Source organism: Alosa sapidissima, chromosome 5 (genome assembly GCF_018492685.1).
Source record: "Alosa sapidissima isolate fAloSap1 chromosome 5, fAloSap1.pri, whole genome shotgun sequence".
Lineage (NCBI taxonomy): Eukaryota > Metazoa > Chordata > Actinopteri > Clupeiformes > Clupeidae > Alosa > Alosa sapidissima.
The window spans coordinates 9,983,088-10,001,842 of record NC_055961.1 but is presented as its reverse complement, the minus strand read 5'-3'; the positions used below and the strand labels follow the sequence as shown (position 1 = coordinate 10,001,842).

At 46.2% G+C, this 18,755-nt stretch overlaps 1 protein-coding gene across 1 annotated transcript in view; it reads left to right on the top strand.

Annotated features, from left to right (window-relative positions):
- arhgap31 (Rho GTPase activating protein 31) overlaps nucleotides 1–17,141 on the top strand; it is a 19,630-nt gene extending 2,489 nt beyond the window's left edge. The window contains exons 3-15 of the mRNA XM_042091500.1: nucleotides 6,073–6,175; nucleotides 6,632–6,776; nucleotides 6,909–6,991; nucleotides 8,899–9,006; nucleotides 9,972–10,129; nucleotides 10,618–10,828; nucleotides 10,960–11,069; nucleotides 11,203–11,259; nucleotides 11,835–12,094; nucleotides 12,420–13,818; nucleotides 14,050–15,315; nucleotides 15,490–15,674; nucleotides 16,019–17,141. Of these exons, the coding sequence (XP_041947434.1) occupies nucleotides 6,073–6,175; nucleotides 6,632–6,776; nucleotides 6,909–6,991; nucleotides 8,899–9,006; nucleotides 9,972–10,129; nucleotides 10,618–10,828; nucleotides 10,960–11,069; nucleotides 11,203–11,259; nucleotides 11,835–12,094; nucleotides 12,420–13,818; nucleotides 14,050–15,315; nucleotides 15,490–15,674; nucleotides 16,019–16,822 (4,889 nt within the window). The 3' untranslated portion in view covers nucleotides 16,823–17,141. The remainder of the gene's footprint in view (nucleotides 1–6,072; nucleotides 6,176–6,631; nucleotides 6,777–6,908; nucleotides 6,992–8,898; nucleotides 9,007–9,971; nucleotides 10,130–10,617; nucleotides 10,829–10,959; nucleotides 11,070–11,202; nucleotides 11,260–11,834; nucleotides 12,095–12,419; nucleotides 13,819–14,049; nucleotides 15,316–15,489; nucleotides 15,675–16,018) is intronic.
- Nucleotides 17,142–18,755: the final 1,614 nt, after the last annotated feature.

The following is an 18,755-nucleotide window of genomic DNA, read 5'->3' as shown; positions in this document are numbered from 1 at the left end:
CAGCTAATGGCCAGTAGGCTACTCCCAGTCAGCTACAATGCTAAGGCCTAAATGTGCCTCATTTTGCCTCTTACAGTTTTTCTCAGTCGCTTTGGTGCTTTTTTCAGATCAGAATGAAAATTCTCATAACTATTAGTTCAACCTCCACAACATTTAGTCATTTGTGCACATCATAGTAGCAATTTCTCCTTCCTCTGAACAAATTGCAAATACTTTTGGACATGTATCAGTTGCTTTCATACAATTCTCTGCTGTTTTTTAACATTATCATTTGCTTATGTCATGTCAGTCAAAATGAACTATACTTATGAATGCTGAATAGTCGTTCCCAATAAAACTAATAGTCTTCATTTCATTGCTTGAGTCATTACATACAAAATTGTTGAACTAGTTATCAAATTCTGTCACAATGCTGTAGAATTGCAAAGAGCATACAGTAAAAATGTACGTATTCAGTGTCTTGTTCTCACTTACTCACCTAACTACAGCAATTTGTAACTTTACTGTAGTTTTCAAATGGCTGTACAAGTACTGTATAGTGCTGTCTTGAGCATGTTCAGGTAGTGTCACCGAGTTCTGACCTTTTTTTGCATTGGAAAACACTGAGAGAACTGTCATAATGAAAACATGACAAAGCCATTTGACTATCTTGTTCATAAACGATGGTGTCAAGACTTCTCATTTTGATGACACTGACAGGTTCATTGACATGAATACCTGCTTTTGAGGAATGGACTTTTGAGCAAGTGACGTGCTTTTGCAGGTCATCCACTAGGTTTTGCAGTTTGCACTAATTGTTTTGAGAATTGCACTAACTGCTGTGCAAATGTTAATAGTGATGTGAGAAAAGCACCAAAGCGACTGAGAAAAACTGTAACAGACTCAAAATGTCATTAAAAGATTTGTGCAACATGAACAGGGCCCTTACGTGACACAATTTTCATATTTGAAAAAAAAAAAATGGTAACGTTAACCACACATAACTTTGCATTGAGCCTAGGCTAGGCTACTATTTTGCAGTAAAGAAATCTGAGTTTGTACAAAAATGCTCCCTTTATTCATGTCCATGACTAATTAAAAAACATAACTAAATCTGGTTTTCACTGTTGAAAGCATATGTGGCACGAGTTGGCAGTGCTGGTTCTGACAGGCAGCCGTTCTCCTCTCTTTCCAGTAACGTTCACCACTGTTGGTCACTGATTGGTCAGCTAAACAAATAAATATATGGTTCTGTTGGATATCATTCCATAGCCCGCTCTATGTGTTTCATTAGCTAGATATCGCCTATAGATAGATATCTAGCTGGATATCGCCTCTGTAGCACTATTGAGAAGTGAAGCATTAACTAATCCCGGCGTAGTGAGCTGCCTGCAACAACAGCGGCGCTCGGGGAGCAGTGAGGGGTTAGGTGCCTTGCTCAAGGGCACTTCAGCCGTGCCTACTGATCGGGGTTCGAACCGACAAGCGCTAACCAGTAGACCACGGCTGCCCTGTTAGACATCATCGCTCAGCCTGCTGTAGCTATTCCATGAGTTGTGAATCCTACATTGCGTCCTGGATGAAAATGTACAAAGGAGGCTGACCCTAGTTCCCCAGAGGCTGTGACTAGCGTCCTGGAGGCTTAGTCTTGTGCACTGGAGGCTAGTACCCCAGAGGCTAAGACTAGTGTCCTGGAGGCTGAGCCTAGCACCCCAGAGGGCCCTGGAGGCTAGCGTCAGGTGCTAGCACAGGCAGTGAGGTTTAATCTCAGCACACCTCTACCACTAGTAACTTTAGTCTTATCATCTTATTGGCCAGTTTCACTCTGAGCCTGTTTCAGTCCTGCTGTCATGGCTGTGCTCGTGACCTTTGACCTGGGTAAGGTGCTCCTGAGCCAAGCGCTTCCTCTCCTTCGGAAGTGGCCAGAAGAGTCGACTAAATGCTGCCTGTTTACAAGGAAGCTTTTCCTCTCTGACAGGGACCTGGTCTTGTGTAACGGGTGCGGCATGTGTGTTTGTAGTCCTGCTCCATCAGGACCATCCTCCCATCCGCCACTGCACCTCCCTGTATGCTGTCATGGTGGATGCAGGTCTAACACATGGAGGGTGTGGACCATGGGCGTTGCCAAGCCATCATGGGCTTCAGCCCTGAATGTTATAAGTGTAGCCCAGGATATAATTTTTTACAGTAGACTAAAAAAAACGTATCGCTTTGTGACTCTCTCTCTCCCTCTAGAATGTTAATAATAATATTGATGAGGTCGCAAAGGAAAGCAGATAACTCAGAAAGAAAAACAGATCTACGACAGAGAACACACGGGTCTTTTATGATCGTTGACCTCTGGTGGTAGCTTGCTATTTCACGAAAGACACTTTGAAAAAGAAAGGATTAGGGCTAGCAGTGGAGGACTCTTCCGTTGCTGTATCAGCAGAGAGCCTAGCACACGTTCCCACGAATAGGGAACGTGTGCTAGGTTTAGACCATTGTGAGACAGGTTAGTTTTACCCTGCTGATGATGTGTTGTTGCAATGGTAATCCTGCTCAGTACGAGAGGAACCGCAGGTGGTTGTTGCAACCTGGCAGGTTCAGACATTCAGCCACTGAGAGACCTGCCTTGTCTAGGTTCACAGGTTGGTGAAGAAGTGTGCTTCATTTAGCCAACTAGTTGAGCTCAGTAATTCCATGCTTATGTGAGAGAGCACACTAAAGCAAGAATTTCCAAGGCAGACTTTTACAAAAAATGACAGCCATATGTAAATAATTATAATAACCCCAATGCGCGCCTGACTCTTACCCAACCACACCAGTGTGGATAACGGCACAGTTTGAGAACAACTCTCTGTCTAAAAGTGTGCAAAAAGTGTCCATGTCCTTAAGACAACGGTATATATTTTTGAGTAAGAGCCCCGATGTTTTCAACTCTTTGTATCGCGCCTGGTGTGGACCCCATCCTTTATGCGTCACTGGGCTTTGCAGTCCAAACACCTGGTTTGTTTATCTGTGTAGCGCACTTCATGCACAGAGACCAAACACCTGGCTTGTTTAGGCAATGCTGGTTTATTTATATAGCACACTTCATACACAAAGGTCATTCAGTGTAAAAAAAAAATATCTATACAAAGTTATTAGGAAAAACAATTACACTGTGTGTGTGTGTGTGTGTAGGGTGGTGCTGCAGCAGCTGTGTAAGGGTTTGCTTGTGTTTGTGTGTATGTGTGTGTGTGTGAGGTTGTGCTGCAGCAGCTACTCTTGATGTGCTATAAATGTGTGTGTGTGTGTGTGTGTGTATGTGTGTGTGAGGTTGTGCTGCAACAGCTATTGATGTGCTATAAATGTGTGTGTGTGTGTGTGTGAGGTTGTGCTGCAACAGCTATTGATGTGCTATAAATGTGTGTGTGAGGTTGTGCTGCAACAGCTATTGATGTGCTATAAATGTGTGTGTGTGTGTGTGTGTGTGTGAGGTTGTGCTGCAACAGCTATTGATGTGCTATAAATGTGTGTGTGTGTGTGTGTGTGTGTGTGTGTGTGTGTGTGTGTGTGTGTGCAATCAGCTATTGATGTGCTATAAATGTGTGTGTGCGGGGACTGCCACAGTCTGTCTGTGTGTGTGTGTGATGGGAGATATGCTGAGTGTTGAGAGTGTTTTATTTGTTTGTTGTCACTGTAAACACACATATCCTCTGATTGGACTCCACTGCCATAGCCAGACTCTATGTGACGGTAAAGTCTCAGATTACAAGCCATCTTTCAGTGGCACATTATAATAATATAATAATAATAATAATAATAATAATAATAATAATAAGCTTTATTTGTATAGCACCTTTCATACAAAGAATGCAGCTCAAAGTGCTTTACATTTGGAACATGTAACACGATAATTAAAAAAAGAATCATTAGAATCCCCTGGAGTGATCATTTAATTTCTTTTTAAGAAACATACATTAGCTATTAGGGTAGGGATGCTTTTGTATAACACGCTAAAGCTAACACTGCTGATCTGAAGAAGAAATTGATGTGTTGTTAGCAACATGCTACTTGTTAGCTAATTGTGTATTAGGACCACAGGACCACTGGGGCCTGGGCCCCACCTACCTTTTGAAAATCAAACATGTAACACATATCATGTCCATCCTCACCTCATGGTAAATCCTCACCTTATTGTGAGCCTGTGCCAAAGCATGGACACAGACAGCAAGGGGACGGGATTGGATTTTATCCCATCACATTTCTTTATACCCATCCAGGTATCCAGGCGTAATCTATTAGAGATATCGCTGACCAAGATGTCCAGGCGTAATCTATCAGAAACATCTTTGACCAAGATGTCCAGGCGTAATCTATTAGAGATATCTTTGACCAAGGCCTTCTCAGCTCACACTGCATACCTGTGCATGTCATTTCACTTTCAATTTGTTTCAGTGGAATTGCTTTTGAGAGCTACCTGCCTGTGTGGATAATTGTTTCAGTGGTAGATAGTCGTTAGTATGGATTACTAAATGGTTTTAGACATAGATGTACTGCTGTATGGATGTATAGATGGTTTTATATGTACGGCCGTATGGATGTATAGATGGTTATATCTGCTGCTGTATGGATGTATAGATGGTTATATGTACGGCTGTATGGATGGATAAATGGTTATATGTACAGCCTTATGGATGGACTGATGGTTTTATGTACAGCCGTATGGATGGACTGATGGTTTTGGAGGTAAACAAGGAGAGCCATTTTGAGACACACTCAAGGGCGGTGGTTTCCCAGAAGGCTTTGAGTGTTTGAATAGCAGGAAGCCAGATTGTTGTTCACGGCACGCACACACACATACAGGCACACACATACAGGCACACACATGCACACACAGGAACACACACACAGCTGCACACAGCTATACTTCAAGGACTTCAACAGGGCGTTCTGCCACTAATTATATTGTGTATGTGTGTGTGTGTGTGTGTGTGTAAGTGAACTTTCTCTATTGTGTATGAAGTGTGTGTACATTGATATATTCAGCAATATTAGTGTGTGTGTGTGTGTGTGTGTGTGTGTGTGTGTGTGTGTGTTGTTCCTGTATTTTTAGTTTGTGTGTGTGTATGGATGTGCGTGTGATTGAAATGTATCACCCTCTTTCTCTGTATGTTGGGTTAAATATATAGGTGTATGTGAATGTAATTCTGAGCATGTGTATGTGCGCGCGTGTGTGTGTGTGTAAATGTAATTCTGTATGTGTGTGTGTGTGTGTGTGTGTGTGTGTGTGTCACCTCCTTCCTCTCTCACAAACAAAGCATTTCCTCCAGTTTCACACTTCCTGTTCTAAAGTTCTAAAGGGGCGGGGCTGAGTGTCTGACTTCCTGTGTTCACAGTCAGAGACACAGAGAAACAGTGAGAGAAAGGATTGATTTGTTTGGCTGGTTAGTAAACAAAGCAATATTTACTATCACAGTATTCACATTCTCTGTCTGAATAATCCAGTGGTCACCATCACAGAGAGACACACACTCACACACATACACACTCTTTCTCTCAGATGCACACACTCACACTCTCACATACATACACCCTCTTTCTCTCAGAAACACACACACAATATGGACAGGATGTAGACCCCAACTCAGAATAGCCACCTGGACAGGACATGTCCATCTGTGCGTGTGTGTGTGTGTGTGTGCATGTGTTAAAATGTGTGTGTATGTTTATGTATGTGTGTATGTGTGTAAGTATGTGTGTATGTTTGTGTATGTGTGTGTGTGCGTGTATGTTTGTGTAAGAGGACTGTCAGTTGAGGGTCTGTCGGTCAGTCTGTAACAGGGTGTCGGTGATGCACTTCTTAAGATATACAGTATATGATATACAGTAAATCATATCTGTACAATGGGTTTCTGAACCTTTTTTCCATTTTCTCTGATGATTCTCAGAGATGGATGAAAACAACTTCAATCAAACAATCAATTGATCGATCAATCAATCAATCAATCAATCAATTAATTAATCAATCTGAGGTCTTTCTGTGATATAAATCTGTCATGGTGTGGATTAAATACTGACCTGTCTGAAGGCTGGTTCCTTGTCCTCTAACAGGTTCTCTTTCTATAGTTCCACAGGTTCTAAGGACATGTGCTGAGTTCATTGAGGAACATGGAATTGTAGATGGAATCTACAGACTCTCTGGAGTCACATCCAACATCCAGAGACTACGGTACAAATCTATCCATCTATTCATCCATCTACACTCATCCATTCATACATCCATCTCCTCACTCATCCATTAATACATCCATCTCCCCACTCATCTATTCACCCATCTACACTCATCCATTAATACATTCATCTCCCCACTCATCTATTCACCCATCTACACTCATCCATTCATACATCCATCTTCCCACTCATCCATTCATACAGCCATCTCCCCACTCATCCATCTACCCACTTATCCGTTCATCCATTTCTCTCTTGTCTGATCATTAACTCCCCCTAGAAAATGTATAAATGTCTGACATGCATGTGTGTGTGTGTTTGTGTGTGTGTGTGTTTGTGTGTGTGTGTTTGTCTGTGTGCGTGTGGCCATGTGCATGTACGTCTACGTGTGCGTGCGTGCATGTGTGTGTGTGTGTGCATGTGCGTGTGTGTGAGTGTCCTTGTGTCTTTCCAGGCAGGAGTTTGTGACGGACTCGTGTCCTGACCTGACCAAAGAGATCTACCTGCAGGACATCCACTGTGTCGGGTCCCTCTGTAAGCTCTACTTCAGAGAACTGCCCAACCCGCTGCTCACGTACCAGCTCTACAAGAAATTCACTGTGAGTATGAAGAGTAAACACACACACATACACACATTAAACATTATGTAGACTGTTCTTTTTAATCATAGTTATTTGGCTTGGCCTGTTGATGGTTTAGACGGAACATTTTCTTGCTCTCTGGTTTCCCAGGATGCCATGCTGGTGAAGGGTGAGAACGAACAGCTTCGCCACATCCAGAGTGTGGTGAAGGAGCTTCCTGAAGCCCATCTACGGTATCTCATTCACTCACTCACTAAGTCACACACTCACTTACTCATTCACTCACAAGTTACACACTCACACACACCTACTCATTCACTCACTCACACACACACCTACTCACACACACACCTACTCATTCACTCACTCACACACACACACCTACTCACACACACACACTTACTCATTCACTCACTCACTAAGTTACACACTCACACACACACACTTACTCATTCACTCACTCACTAAGTCACACACTCACTTACTCATTCACTCACAAGTTACACACTCACACACACCTACTCATTCACTCACTCACACACACACCTACTCACACACACACCTACTCATTCACTCACTCACACACACACACCTACTCACACACACACACTTACTCATTCACTCACTCACTAAGTTACACACTCACACACACACACTTACTCATTCACTCACTCACTAAGTCACACACTCACTTACTCATTCACTCACAAGTTACACACTCACACACACCTACTCATTCACTCACTCACACACACACCTACTCACACACACACCTACTCATTCACTCATTCACACACACACACCTACTCACACACACACACTTACTCATTCACTCACTCACTAAGTCACACACTCACTTACTCATTCACTCACAAGTTACACACTCACACACACCTACTCATTCACTCACTCACACACACACCTACTCACACACACACACTTACTCATTCACTCACTCACTAAGTTACACACTCACACACACACACTTACTCATTCACTCACTCACTAAGTCACACACTCACTTACTCATTCACTCACAAGTTACACACTCACACACACCTACTCATTCACTCACTCACACACACACCTACTCACACACACACCTACTCATTCACTCACTCACACACACACACCTACTCACACACACACACTTACTCATTCACTCACTCACTAAGTTACACACTCACACACACACACTTACTCATTCACTCACTCACTAAGTCACACACTCACTTACTCATTCACTCACAAGTTACACACTCACACACACCTACTCATTCACTCACTCACACACACACCTACTCACACACACACCTACTCATTCACTCACTCACACACACACACCTACTCACACACACACACTTACTCATTCACTCACTCACTAAGTTACACACTCACACACACACACTTACTCATTCACTCACTCACTAAGTCACACACTCACTTACTCATTCACTCACAAGTTACACACTCACACACACCTACTCATTCACTCACTCACACACACACCTACTCACACACACACCTACTCATTCACTCACTCACACACACACACCTACTCACACACACACACTTACTCATTCACTCACTCACTAAGTTACACACTCACACACACACACTTACTCATTCACTCACTCAGTAAGTCACACACTCACTTACTCATTCACTCACAAGTTACACACTCACACACACCTACTCATTCACTCACTCACACACACACCTACTCACACACACACCTACTCATTCACTCACTCACACACACACACCTACTCACACACACACACTTGCTCATTCACTCACTCACTAAGTTACACACTCACACACACACACTTACTCATTCACTCACTTGCTCACTCAGTCGCTTACTCATTCCCTCACAAAGTCGCACACTCCCTTAATCACATACTTACTGACTTGCTCACTAATTCATTCACATACTCACTCAATAATGCAATGAGACATATGAAATATTGATATTCCCACTGTGGCTATGGTTTGGCTCTCGGCACGATGAATATACTGGCATGGCTGGATTGCCCTCCGACTGAAATTGGAACTAAGATTTATGAACTTTAAAAGGGAATAATCTTGGTATTTGTAACAACACTAATCTTTCTCGCTCCCCTCCTCATCGCCACAGGACTCTGGAGTACCTCAGCAGGCACCTGTCCCACCTGGCGACCCTCAGCCATCAGACCAACATGCACGCCCGCAACCTGGCCCTGGTGTGGGCCCCCAACCTGCTCAGGTGAGACCACTAATGGACATCAGTGTCTCTGTCTCTGATAGACACCTGCATCCCTGATGGACACCTTTCCTCTGTCTCTGGCAGATGCCTCTCCTCTGCATACCTGTCAACACTCCCGTTTATCCCGGGTTTCTCCCGTATTTCAAGGTCATCTCCCGGCACCCTCCCGTTTTGTTATTTCTCCCGGAAAACTCCCGTAATTTGCATCAAACTTCATTTTAAAATCATTGATCCATTCATTTTTTCTGTTAGTCTGACATCTCCCAGGTTGCCAGATTGTGTATGAACTACACCCTACACATACACGATCACTTACTTTCAATTTCAACCGTTTTGTCATAGGCTAAGACCTGGCAACCCAAAACCCAAATAAGGTAGAGTCTTGCAAGCAAGCGGGCTAGTTGAATAGCCTACTCCAGAACTAGCTGTTGTCAAATTGTTGGGAATTGAATTGATTAACACATCACATAAACTGTTATTGAGTGTTGTTGATACACAATAGGCAACTTGTGTCCTCGGAACCAAATCTGACAGCAAGCAGCTTTGGAGTTTTGGAAGTAGGCTGTAGGCAGGTAGCTAGTGGATACATAACTGGCATGCGTAGGTTTTCGGTAAGGTAAAAGCAACGACCGAAATGCAGTGTTGAAACACGTGTATGAAACATGTTAAATATGCAAACACTGATCTGGTACAAACACTGACCCCCCCCCCGAAGATTTTTTTCCCGTTTTTGGAAAGCTAAATGTTTACAGGTATGCTCTCCTGTCTCTGATGTCGATAGCGTTTCCGGTAATGTGTCCTACAGGATACGGTATACTCATGCTCTCTATTCTTCCCCATCTGTCTTCTCTTTGTTATCTCTCTCAACCCCCCCCATCTCTCTCTACCTCTATCCCTCCCTCTCCATCACTCCCTCCCTCTCTCCATCCCTCTCTCTCTCACTCTCTCTCTCTCTCGCTCTGCAGGTCTAAGGATATGGAGGAGGCCACGTCCTGTACAGGTGACTCTGCCTTCATGGAGGTGCGTGTGCAGCAGAGCGTGGTGGAGTTTATCCTCAAGCACACGGACCAGATCTTCGGCGGCACCGGCTGCCCGGACCGGGACCTGGGACCGCCCAGAGAAGGTAGAGCCCAGCAGACTCACTACTGAGTACTACTGAATAGTGATAGCACACAGAGAACCTGATAGCTCACTGCAATGGTGGATGATGCTTTTGTGTGTGTGTGTGTGGGGGGGGTTGCCTTTATTCTGATGATAGGATAGTGGAGAGAGTTACAGGAAGCAAGTGGGAGAGGGAGATGGGGTAGGATTGGGAAATGACCCAGTCGGACTCGCACCTGGGTCCCCGTGGGCACTTGGACCCGAATGTGGTATGTGGGCGCTGTATGGGCGGGCGCTGAAACTAGTGGTGCTACACGCCTCCATGGATGATGTTTTTTGAATGAAATTATGAGGAGGCTTAAGGGAGGATTAGGATGGATTGTGTATACAGAGGGAGAAATGGACCGGAACGTTAAAGTCTAGACGGAACATTAAAGTCTAGACGGAATGTTGAAGTTAAGCGGAAAGTTAAAGTCTCAGTTTGCCTCCCATCCTCTGTTCTCCACCCAGCTTCGGTGCCGACAGTGGCGGAGAAGTACGCTACACTTCCTGTTCCCTCCTCCACTACTTCCTGTGGCTCCCTGAAGCTCATGTCCCTGGAGGAAGCACAGGCGCGGTCACTAGGTGCCAACCATCCCGCCCGGCAACGGGAGAACAGCCTCCCGGACACGAGAACGGTGGCTACACTCTACCACACCGTCATCGACCTATCTGATAGCAAGTATGTAGAGCAGTCCATAGCTCCCACCATAATGTACATCACGTCTGGACACCTGAACACCTTATTGCCACAGGTATTTACATACACACTCACTCTCACTCGCTCTTGCTCTCTCTCACTATTTCTCTCAGGCGAAAGCTTTCCAGCAAATCATCAAAACGTTGGAAGTCGATCTTCGGTCTTGGTCGTTCAGCAAAGCTAAGTCGCAATGGGAGTGTGCTCGTGAGAGCCCAAGACAACGGTACAAACACACTCATACACAGAGCGGTACAAACACACTCATACACAGAGCAAAACTGACTGTCACACACACACACACACACACACTGCACAGATGGATCTTGTCATCCTCCTTTTTCTTCTGTTCTCCCCAGAGAAAGCTGCAATCCGTCCATCCAAGAGTATGGACTCCATCTGCTCCCTTTCCCCAGGTAGGCTTTCTCCAGATCTCTCTCCCTCTTCCCTCTCTCCAGCTCTCTCTCTCTTGTCCCTCTCATCCTATCTCTCTCTCTCTTTTTCCTCACTCTCTCTCTCCCTCTTCCCTCTCTCCAGCTCTTTCTCTCTTTTCTTTTCCCTCTTCCCTTTCTCCAGCTCTATCTCTATTTCCTTCTACTCCCCCCCCTCTCTCCTCCCTTTTTCCAGCTCTCTCCTCCTCTTACCTATCGTTCTCCCTCTTACCTCTCTCTGTCTTCCCTTTCTCCAACTTTCTCTCTCTCTTGCCTTTCTCCCCCTCTCTCTCCCCCTCCTCCCTCTCTCTCTCTCTCTCGTCCCTTTCTCCATATAGTATAGTTTTCCTCTCCTTTATTCATTCTTATTTCTCTGTCTTTTACTCCTGTTCTTTAGGTGTTAATTGGTGCTTTTGCATCAAGGCTATCATTTCATAGTTTGCTTTCTTAGCATAATAATAACTTTTTGATAGTGTAATAATTTGTTTATAGAGTCTGCCATAGGTATGCCATAAATGTTGGTGACATCAGTTTTAAACTGGTTGTTTTCCTGACAACAGATGACAACATGCCCTCATCTGGCAATAGTGGGGTAGGTGGTTCAGGAGGAGGAGCTTGCAATGGCCTGCCAATCAAGTCCCGGACCCTGGGCTCAGAGGCAGACTTCAGCCTGTCAGACGAGGACCTTAAAGTGTGGGGCCCCAAAAGCCCGAAGAAAAGTGTGTCATCAACTGGAGGATCACTGACAAGCAGTGCGAGTGCCTCAGCGGCGGGACCAGCAGCGACTGCTTCACAGAAGGCCCTGCCAGAGCAGCTCAAGGTATGTGTGTGTCAAGGTATGTGTGTGTGTATGTGTGTGTGTGTGTGTGTGTGTGTGTGTGTGCATGAGTGTGCGTATGATTGTGTGTGTGTGTGTGTGTGCATGCACCCTTGCCTGTAGAGCCTGAAAAGGAGTCTTATATAGCTGAACTTTGCTGTACAAGGATGTCTTTATGAGGGGTTTTCATTTTGAGGTTTAGAGGGAGGTCTTAGGAATGTTGCCTGTGAACCCTGAAGGAATCAAAACCGCAACCTCTTTCCAGAGGTGAAGGTCCTGTTTATAATAGCTCACGCAGTCTAAACGCTGTTGAATGTTTTCTTTTTAGGTCTTCAAAGGGGATGAAGCTTCTGGCTCCTTCCGGCCGACCTCTCCCAAGAACCGACGCATGCTCTTCTCAAGCTCCTCCCATCACAACTCTGGGGGAGCAGCTGTGGTTGGCTCCGCCCCTCATCTATCCTTCTTCCCGCTAGAGTCCCCCTCCTTGTCGCCACGGCACCAGCGGAAAGCTTTAAACATCTCAGAGCCATTTGCTGTCTCAGTACCGCTGCGGGTGTCTGCTGTGATCAGTGCCAACAGCACCCCCTGCAGGCCAGGTGGCGCCGGTGCAACTAGTCTTAGCCCAAACCCACCCAGTCTGAACCCAAACCCAAGTCTTAAACCTGCCAAAGGGTCTAGCTCCTCTGAACCTGGTTACTCAGGGGGACAGAATACACCTGATATCAGTTCAGGCTCACAATCCAACCCAACCAAGGAAGGTGGCGAAAGCCTGAAACGGCAGCCAAACGCCAGCAGGATGCCTGCCAGTGGTGCTGTAGCGGACAGTGTATCGGCAGCTTCCTGTCCCGTCAGTGTCACACAGGAAGAGAGCACGTGCCGTCCAGATAGAGGAGCAGACCGTGATGGCAGGGCAGCTGGCCTCCACCCAGCGGAATGTCTTCTACCAGGACTGGAGGACATTTTATCCAACATGGAGACCATCCCCCTTCAGAACCACAACCCTAAGATTCAGGGTGAAAGTTTCATTCCAGAACCCTGTGCTTGCGGTCCAGGTGATGGTGCCTCCTATGAGAACCTCAGTCCTAAAGTCACCAAAGTCCATAGTCCATCTACAACTGGTCCATCTAAACCTGGTCTATCTTCACCCGGTCCATCTTCACCAGATTCAGTCAGACCTGGAGTAGCATTGTTACCAACCCCAGCCCAGAAAGCTGATATTATGTCCAACCCTGGCACAGATCACCCTACCCTAGGAAGCTCTACATCAGGGGCAGTGCCCACACAGACACCATTAACTCAACTCAGCCCTAAACACTCCCCACAGGCTCAGCTATCTCAACCAGATGACATCAGTACTGGAAAACAACGCACACCAGAATCTGACATCAGTACGGGAAAACCATGTGCACCAGAATCTGACATCAGCACAGGAAAAGACTGTGCACCAAAACCAGATGACATCAGTAGTGGAAAAAACAGAGCACCAGAATCTGACATCAGTAAAGGAAATGAATGCGCACCGGAATCTGACATCAGTACTGGAAAAGAACTCACACCAGAATCTACCACAGATGGTGATTCATCTGGCCTTGCACCAGAGTCAGGAGCTGCTGAGAATGTACAGCTGGTAGATCTCCATGACGATGATAATCTACAGAATCTCCCTGGTAACAAAAACCAGATGGCAACAAAAAACAAGGGAGGAGTCCAAGGTCAGACACTGGAAGGCAAGTAATACTCCTCAACCTTTGTGTTATATTCAAAATGTGATTAGATGAGGAAGGACTGCAGGTGAATAAAGTGTTCTGCCTCTAGCATTGACTGGATTCTTTAGATTAGTAAACCCACAGATATAGTGCATGCTCATGTAAACATAGCCCCTACTGAAATGATGATAATGAGAGAATAGAAAACTGGTTGCATGTCTGACTTTCTTGTTATTTCGTCTGTTCATCCAGGCTCTGTAATGACAGTATGGCCTGAAGATGAACTGCGGATTATGGAGAACATTCCAGAAGAAAACTTGGGCCCTGTTCAACCTTCCAACCTGAGCTCTGAACCTCTCAAGACAAATGCCCCCTCAACTTCCATAGAGCAGATACCAGCGGGCCAGACAACACACCAAGCCCCTCTGCTGCCAGAGTTTGGGCCTGCTCTATCACATCTGAGTGCTCTTAGGGAGACCGACATTCTCAGTGACCATGAGGACATACTGACCTCCACAACCAATCAGTCAGGCACCCAGGCACTATCAAAGGATGATCAAAAGGAGCCGGCTTTGTTGGGGTCTGTGATATCACTGGAGACTTCCTGTGAAACAGTGGATAAAGCCAAAGACTTGAGTGCTGGTAGGAATGACATGGCAACTCAACAGACAACCCTACCAGCTGACAAGGCTCTTGGTGATTTGAACACTCAGGTTCCTGGAAAGACGCCATTGGGCGAGACGCTTCAGGAGGAGGAAGAGGAGAAGAAGCAGGGGGTCCGGCGTGGAGGGAAGGAAAAGAGGAAAAAAGGACGAGAGAAGGAGAAAGGGCTTGACCAGGTGGAGCCCTTGGATGATCTGATGCACACTGAGTGGGTGACCAGTCCGCTACATACGCCAACCATTGAGGAGCTGTTTGGTGATGTGGCCAATCAGAACAAAAAGAGTGTTTCCCAGGCCACTGTCTCTCAGTTAGGTCCTGAAATAGAGAAGCTCACTCAGGAGAAGATACCAGAACCTTTATCCAAGACGACTGGAGTCTCCCATAAAAACGAGGCAATTGGCTCCCGCAGAAATTCCTCACCCATCATCCAATCTCTCCGATCAGAGGGGAGACCTGAAAACCCCCAGAATCCCCCACTGCAGTTGGCGCCCAAAGTTCCAGCCTCAGCTGCCCCCATTGCCAGGAGGTTCCAGCGCCAAGCATCCCACGACTCCACTCTGTCACCCTCCGCTCCATTGCGGCCCAGCTTCCCAGAGCAAAGGGCTGGAACCAGAACCTCCAGCTCCGTACTCACTCCCGCCAGCCGCCACCGTCCTTGCTCTCTTGACCTGGACCGTGACTTTGACTTCGTCTTTGACCTCCATGACAACATTTCATCTCAGCAGAGGGTCATTAGAGACATTTCCAACCAGCCGACTCCTCATCAGAATGTTCTGGATCTTTCCACCATGAAAAGTCGATGTAACCTGATGGAACGGCGAGATCCTGGTGGTGCTTGTTGGCGAGCCAACAAAGGTAATGCAATGCTATTGTGTCACAAAAGAAAATCTTGCTCAGCAACTCTGATTGCTTATTCAGCTCTAACTGCAGTGGAAAATGGAATATACGTACATATATTTATTATATAGTAATCAATGTAAAATTACTAATGTCATATAGCAGAATCTGACTTGCTTTGTGTTTCTGAAGGGGGCAGTGCCGACTTTTCAGAGGAGCTGGAGCTGTTCCTAGGCAACCCCCGGGCCCCAGCCAGACGAAACTCGGCCCCGCCTCCAGTGGGAGTGGCCTCTGTGCGAGCGCCACTCACCATCCGGACGAGCCAGGCAAAAGCCGTCCCTGTGGTCCCACCCAAAGTCCAGTACAGCTCCATGCCCGTAACTATCCTCCATCTTAAATGACCAAATAGGCAGAAGAGACATAAATATTTAAAACATCTTTGGCTTTAAAAAGTAACTGTTGTGTAGATTAAACCAAGTTAGCTTTGACTCACTCCAAAATACCTCAAAGCACCATTCTCTGCTGCTCTTTCTAGGGACAAATAGTACCTCAAACAGCATTGGTCTTATTCAGATAAATGAAATAAAGGTTGAGTTAATTTCCATTCCATGAATGTTTGTGGACTACAGTACATTTTACTTCACAACCCTTCAGTCATATAAATACAGTCCATTTACCATTATAGATACAGTTATTGAGGTCATCACATCTCTGTGCACAGGGCTCGGCCACCTCAGATCTGAAGAAGCTTCCAGAAGATCAGAAGAAGGGTCCTGAGAATCGGAAAGATTTCAAAACGATGGAGGAAAAGCCACATGGAAGCACTGCCACGGCAACCCCAGCCCCTCTTCCTTCCCCATCCTCCCGTGCCAAGGAGGAGCGTGAGAACCGTGAGCCTGTTCCCCGGGTAACACAGTCGCCAACGGCGACACCGGCCGTGCCATGCTCCCCCTCCCCCCCAGCAGACCCGCTGGTGCTCCGGAGGAAGCACTCCCCCAACGTCGAGCCCAACTACCCTGACCAGATGCACCTCCCTCTCCCGGCCTCCTCGCTGCTCCGCCAGCGGCCCTCTTTCCGCAACCGGCCCCGACCCCAGAGCCTGGTGCTGTTCAGCCCTCCCTTCCCCATCATGGATCCCCCCAACGCCCCCATAGCGCCCCCTTCCTCCGCGCCCCATCACTCTGTCGCCACTCGGCCGGATCGGCCCCACGCCCGGGCCGCAGCCGGGCTGGGCAGGGCAGCCAGCTTCTGGGACAGGCCCTCGCATCGCCAGGAGGAGACCAGATCCCGCCGGGACAAAACGAGCGGTCAAGCCTCAGATGTCCCCTCTAAAGAGCACGTGGATAACTGCAAGACGGTAACTGCTGATGGCGGGGTGGTGTTGAGAGGTGGTTCTACCGGGTGCAGCAAAATGACCCTGCCTAAGAGCGGGCAGCGCCTGGAGACATCGCCCGGCAGCTGCTTCTACCAGCCCCAGCGGCGCTCGATGGTGCTGGACAACCGTAGCAGCCGGCAGATCGAGTGAAGGCAATGCAGACAGACTATGCATGAATGACTGAATGAATGTTAATGCAGAGAAGTTATACGCAGATTAGATTGAGTGATGTCAATGCAGACATTTTATATACAGATTAAATCGAGTGAAGGCAATGCAGATATTTTATATACAGATTAAATTGAGTGAAGGCAATCCAGACAGGTTATATACAGATTAGATTGAGTGATGTCAATGCAGACAGGTTTGCGTTATATATGAATCAGGGGAGTTTTCAATGGCGAGATGAAGAACACATACCCATCAACAAACTCAACAAACTCATTAAGTGCTTTGGGAGCCCTAGTTACCCGGGGGAGAGGGGGTGGGGGTAGGGGGGGTTGAGGAGTGGAGCGACTGTAGATCTACAACCAGGCCAGAAGTGCAAAGGATGCACACTATCCAATCATTGCACCAGACCAGCAGCCTCAAAATGCGCACCATCTCATCAAACATCAGTCCAGACATGCTGAAGCTGGTGCTGTCTCAGAGATGAGCTCCTGTCCTGCTACTGATGTGCTACTGTCAACAATCACAGCAAGAGGACTCTTCATAGCAATAACATACCCAATCCATCTCCCCTGGTGTGAGAAGTGAAAACCCCAGAACTATGGAAACAGTCTGAAAGACAAATCTATTTGACATTCTAAACCATTAGCAACTTAAAGCTCCATGAAGTCTTTGAGTTCTCAGCATGTTCTGTTCCTCTGTGACCTCGGTGTTGGGAATTCTCAGACAGTTCTATGTTCTGAGTCTATCATCAAGAACCGGGCATTTGTTCTCATGATACTCTAATGCTCCATGGCTTCACAGGTTGCTACTGTAACATTATGACGGAGGATCATAGAAGTGCTGCGGCACGTTAGCCAGATGTCAGGTGATCGTTCAAGAACAACGCCAGCGCCACTCACCCTCTCACGGAGAGTTCATCTCAATGCAAGTTTTACTTGTACTGGAATATGCCATATGTATGCTGTTTGTATGTATATGTATGTATGTATGTATGTATGTATGTATGTATGTATGTCTCTACAGTATGTATGCTGGTTATGGGGACAGAGGCACTTTACTGAGGAATCAGAGTCCCACCCCCCAGAGACACACAGATGAAGCTGAACTGGAGGGCAGGACTGGACCTTGACTAGGTGAAGTTGGGGAAGACAGAAATTGATACGGAGAGAGAGAGAGAGAGAGAGACTAGGAAGTGTGTAAACAGAGAAAGAGGAAGATGATGTGTTCCAGAGGGACGACCCAATACATTCACTACTACACCAGCCTCACTGCATACACACTGACATATAACCCTGATAAAGACGTAAGGGATCATGTTTTGTCTGCCAGTCATTATTGAAAAATAAGTTCCAACATGGGGAACTGGGGAACGGACCCTGATGTGGAGTGGCCATGCTTTGTTCTGAAGGGAATTATTTTTCCCATAATGACCGGCAGACAATATGTTGTCCCACTTATTATGTGGCTACTTTGCAGAATGAGAAAAGAAACTTCACACAATGTCTTTTAAAATAATTTTGTTACCGTTTCGGGGCTTCCACTGAGAACCAAATCTCCATAGCGATAAGTGAGCAGAATAATATGAAAGAGGTAAATCAGAAGCACAAAACCCGTTGCCATTGACAACAGTCATTCATTTTTCTCAGCGGTCATTATACAGAAATATCGGACCTCCATACATTGGTAGGGTCCGTTCATGTTAGTGGAACTTTCTGCAGCATTCTGAAGAGCCGTATAATAAATTACCCCAAACTCACTACACACAGATTATCAAATAACCTGCTAAATGCTACATCACAACCCCAAACACACTACATACAAACTACACAACCCTGCTAAATAACAGACTAATACATTGTGCTGTATGGAACCCTTGGCTGTAGTTTGCTCCCCTACCCAGTAGGACATTAGA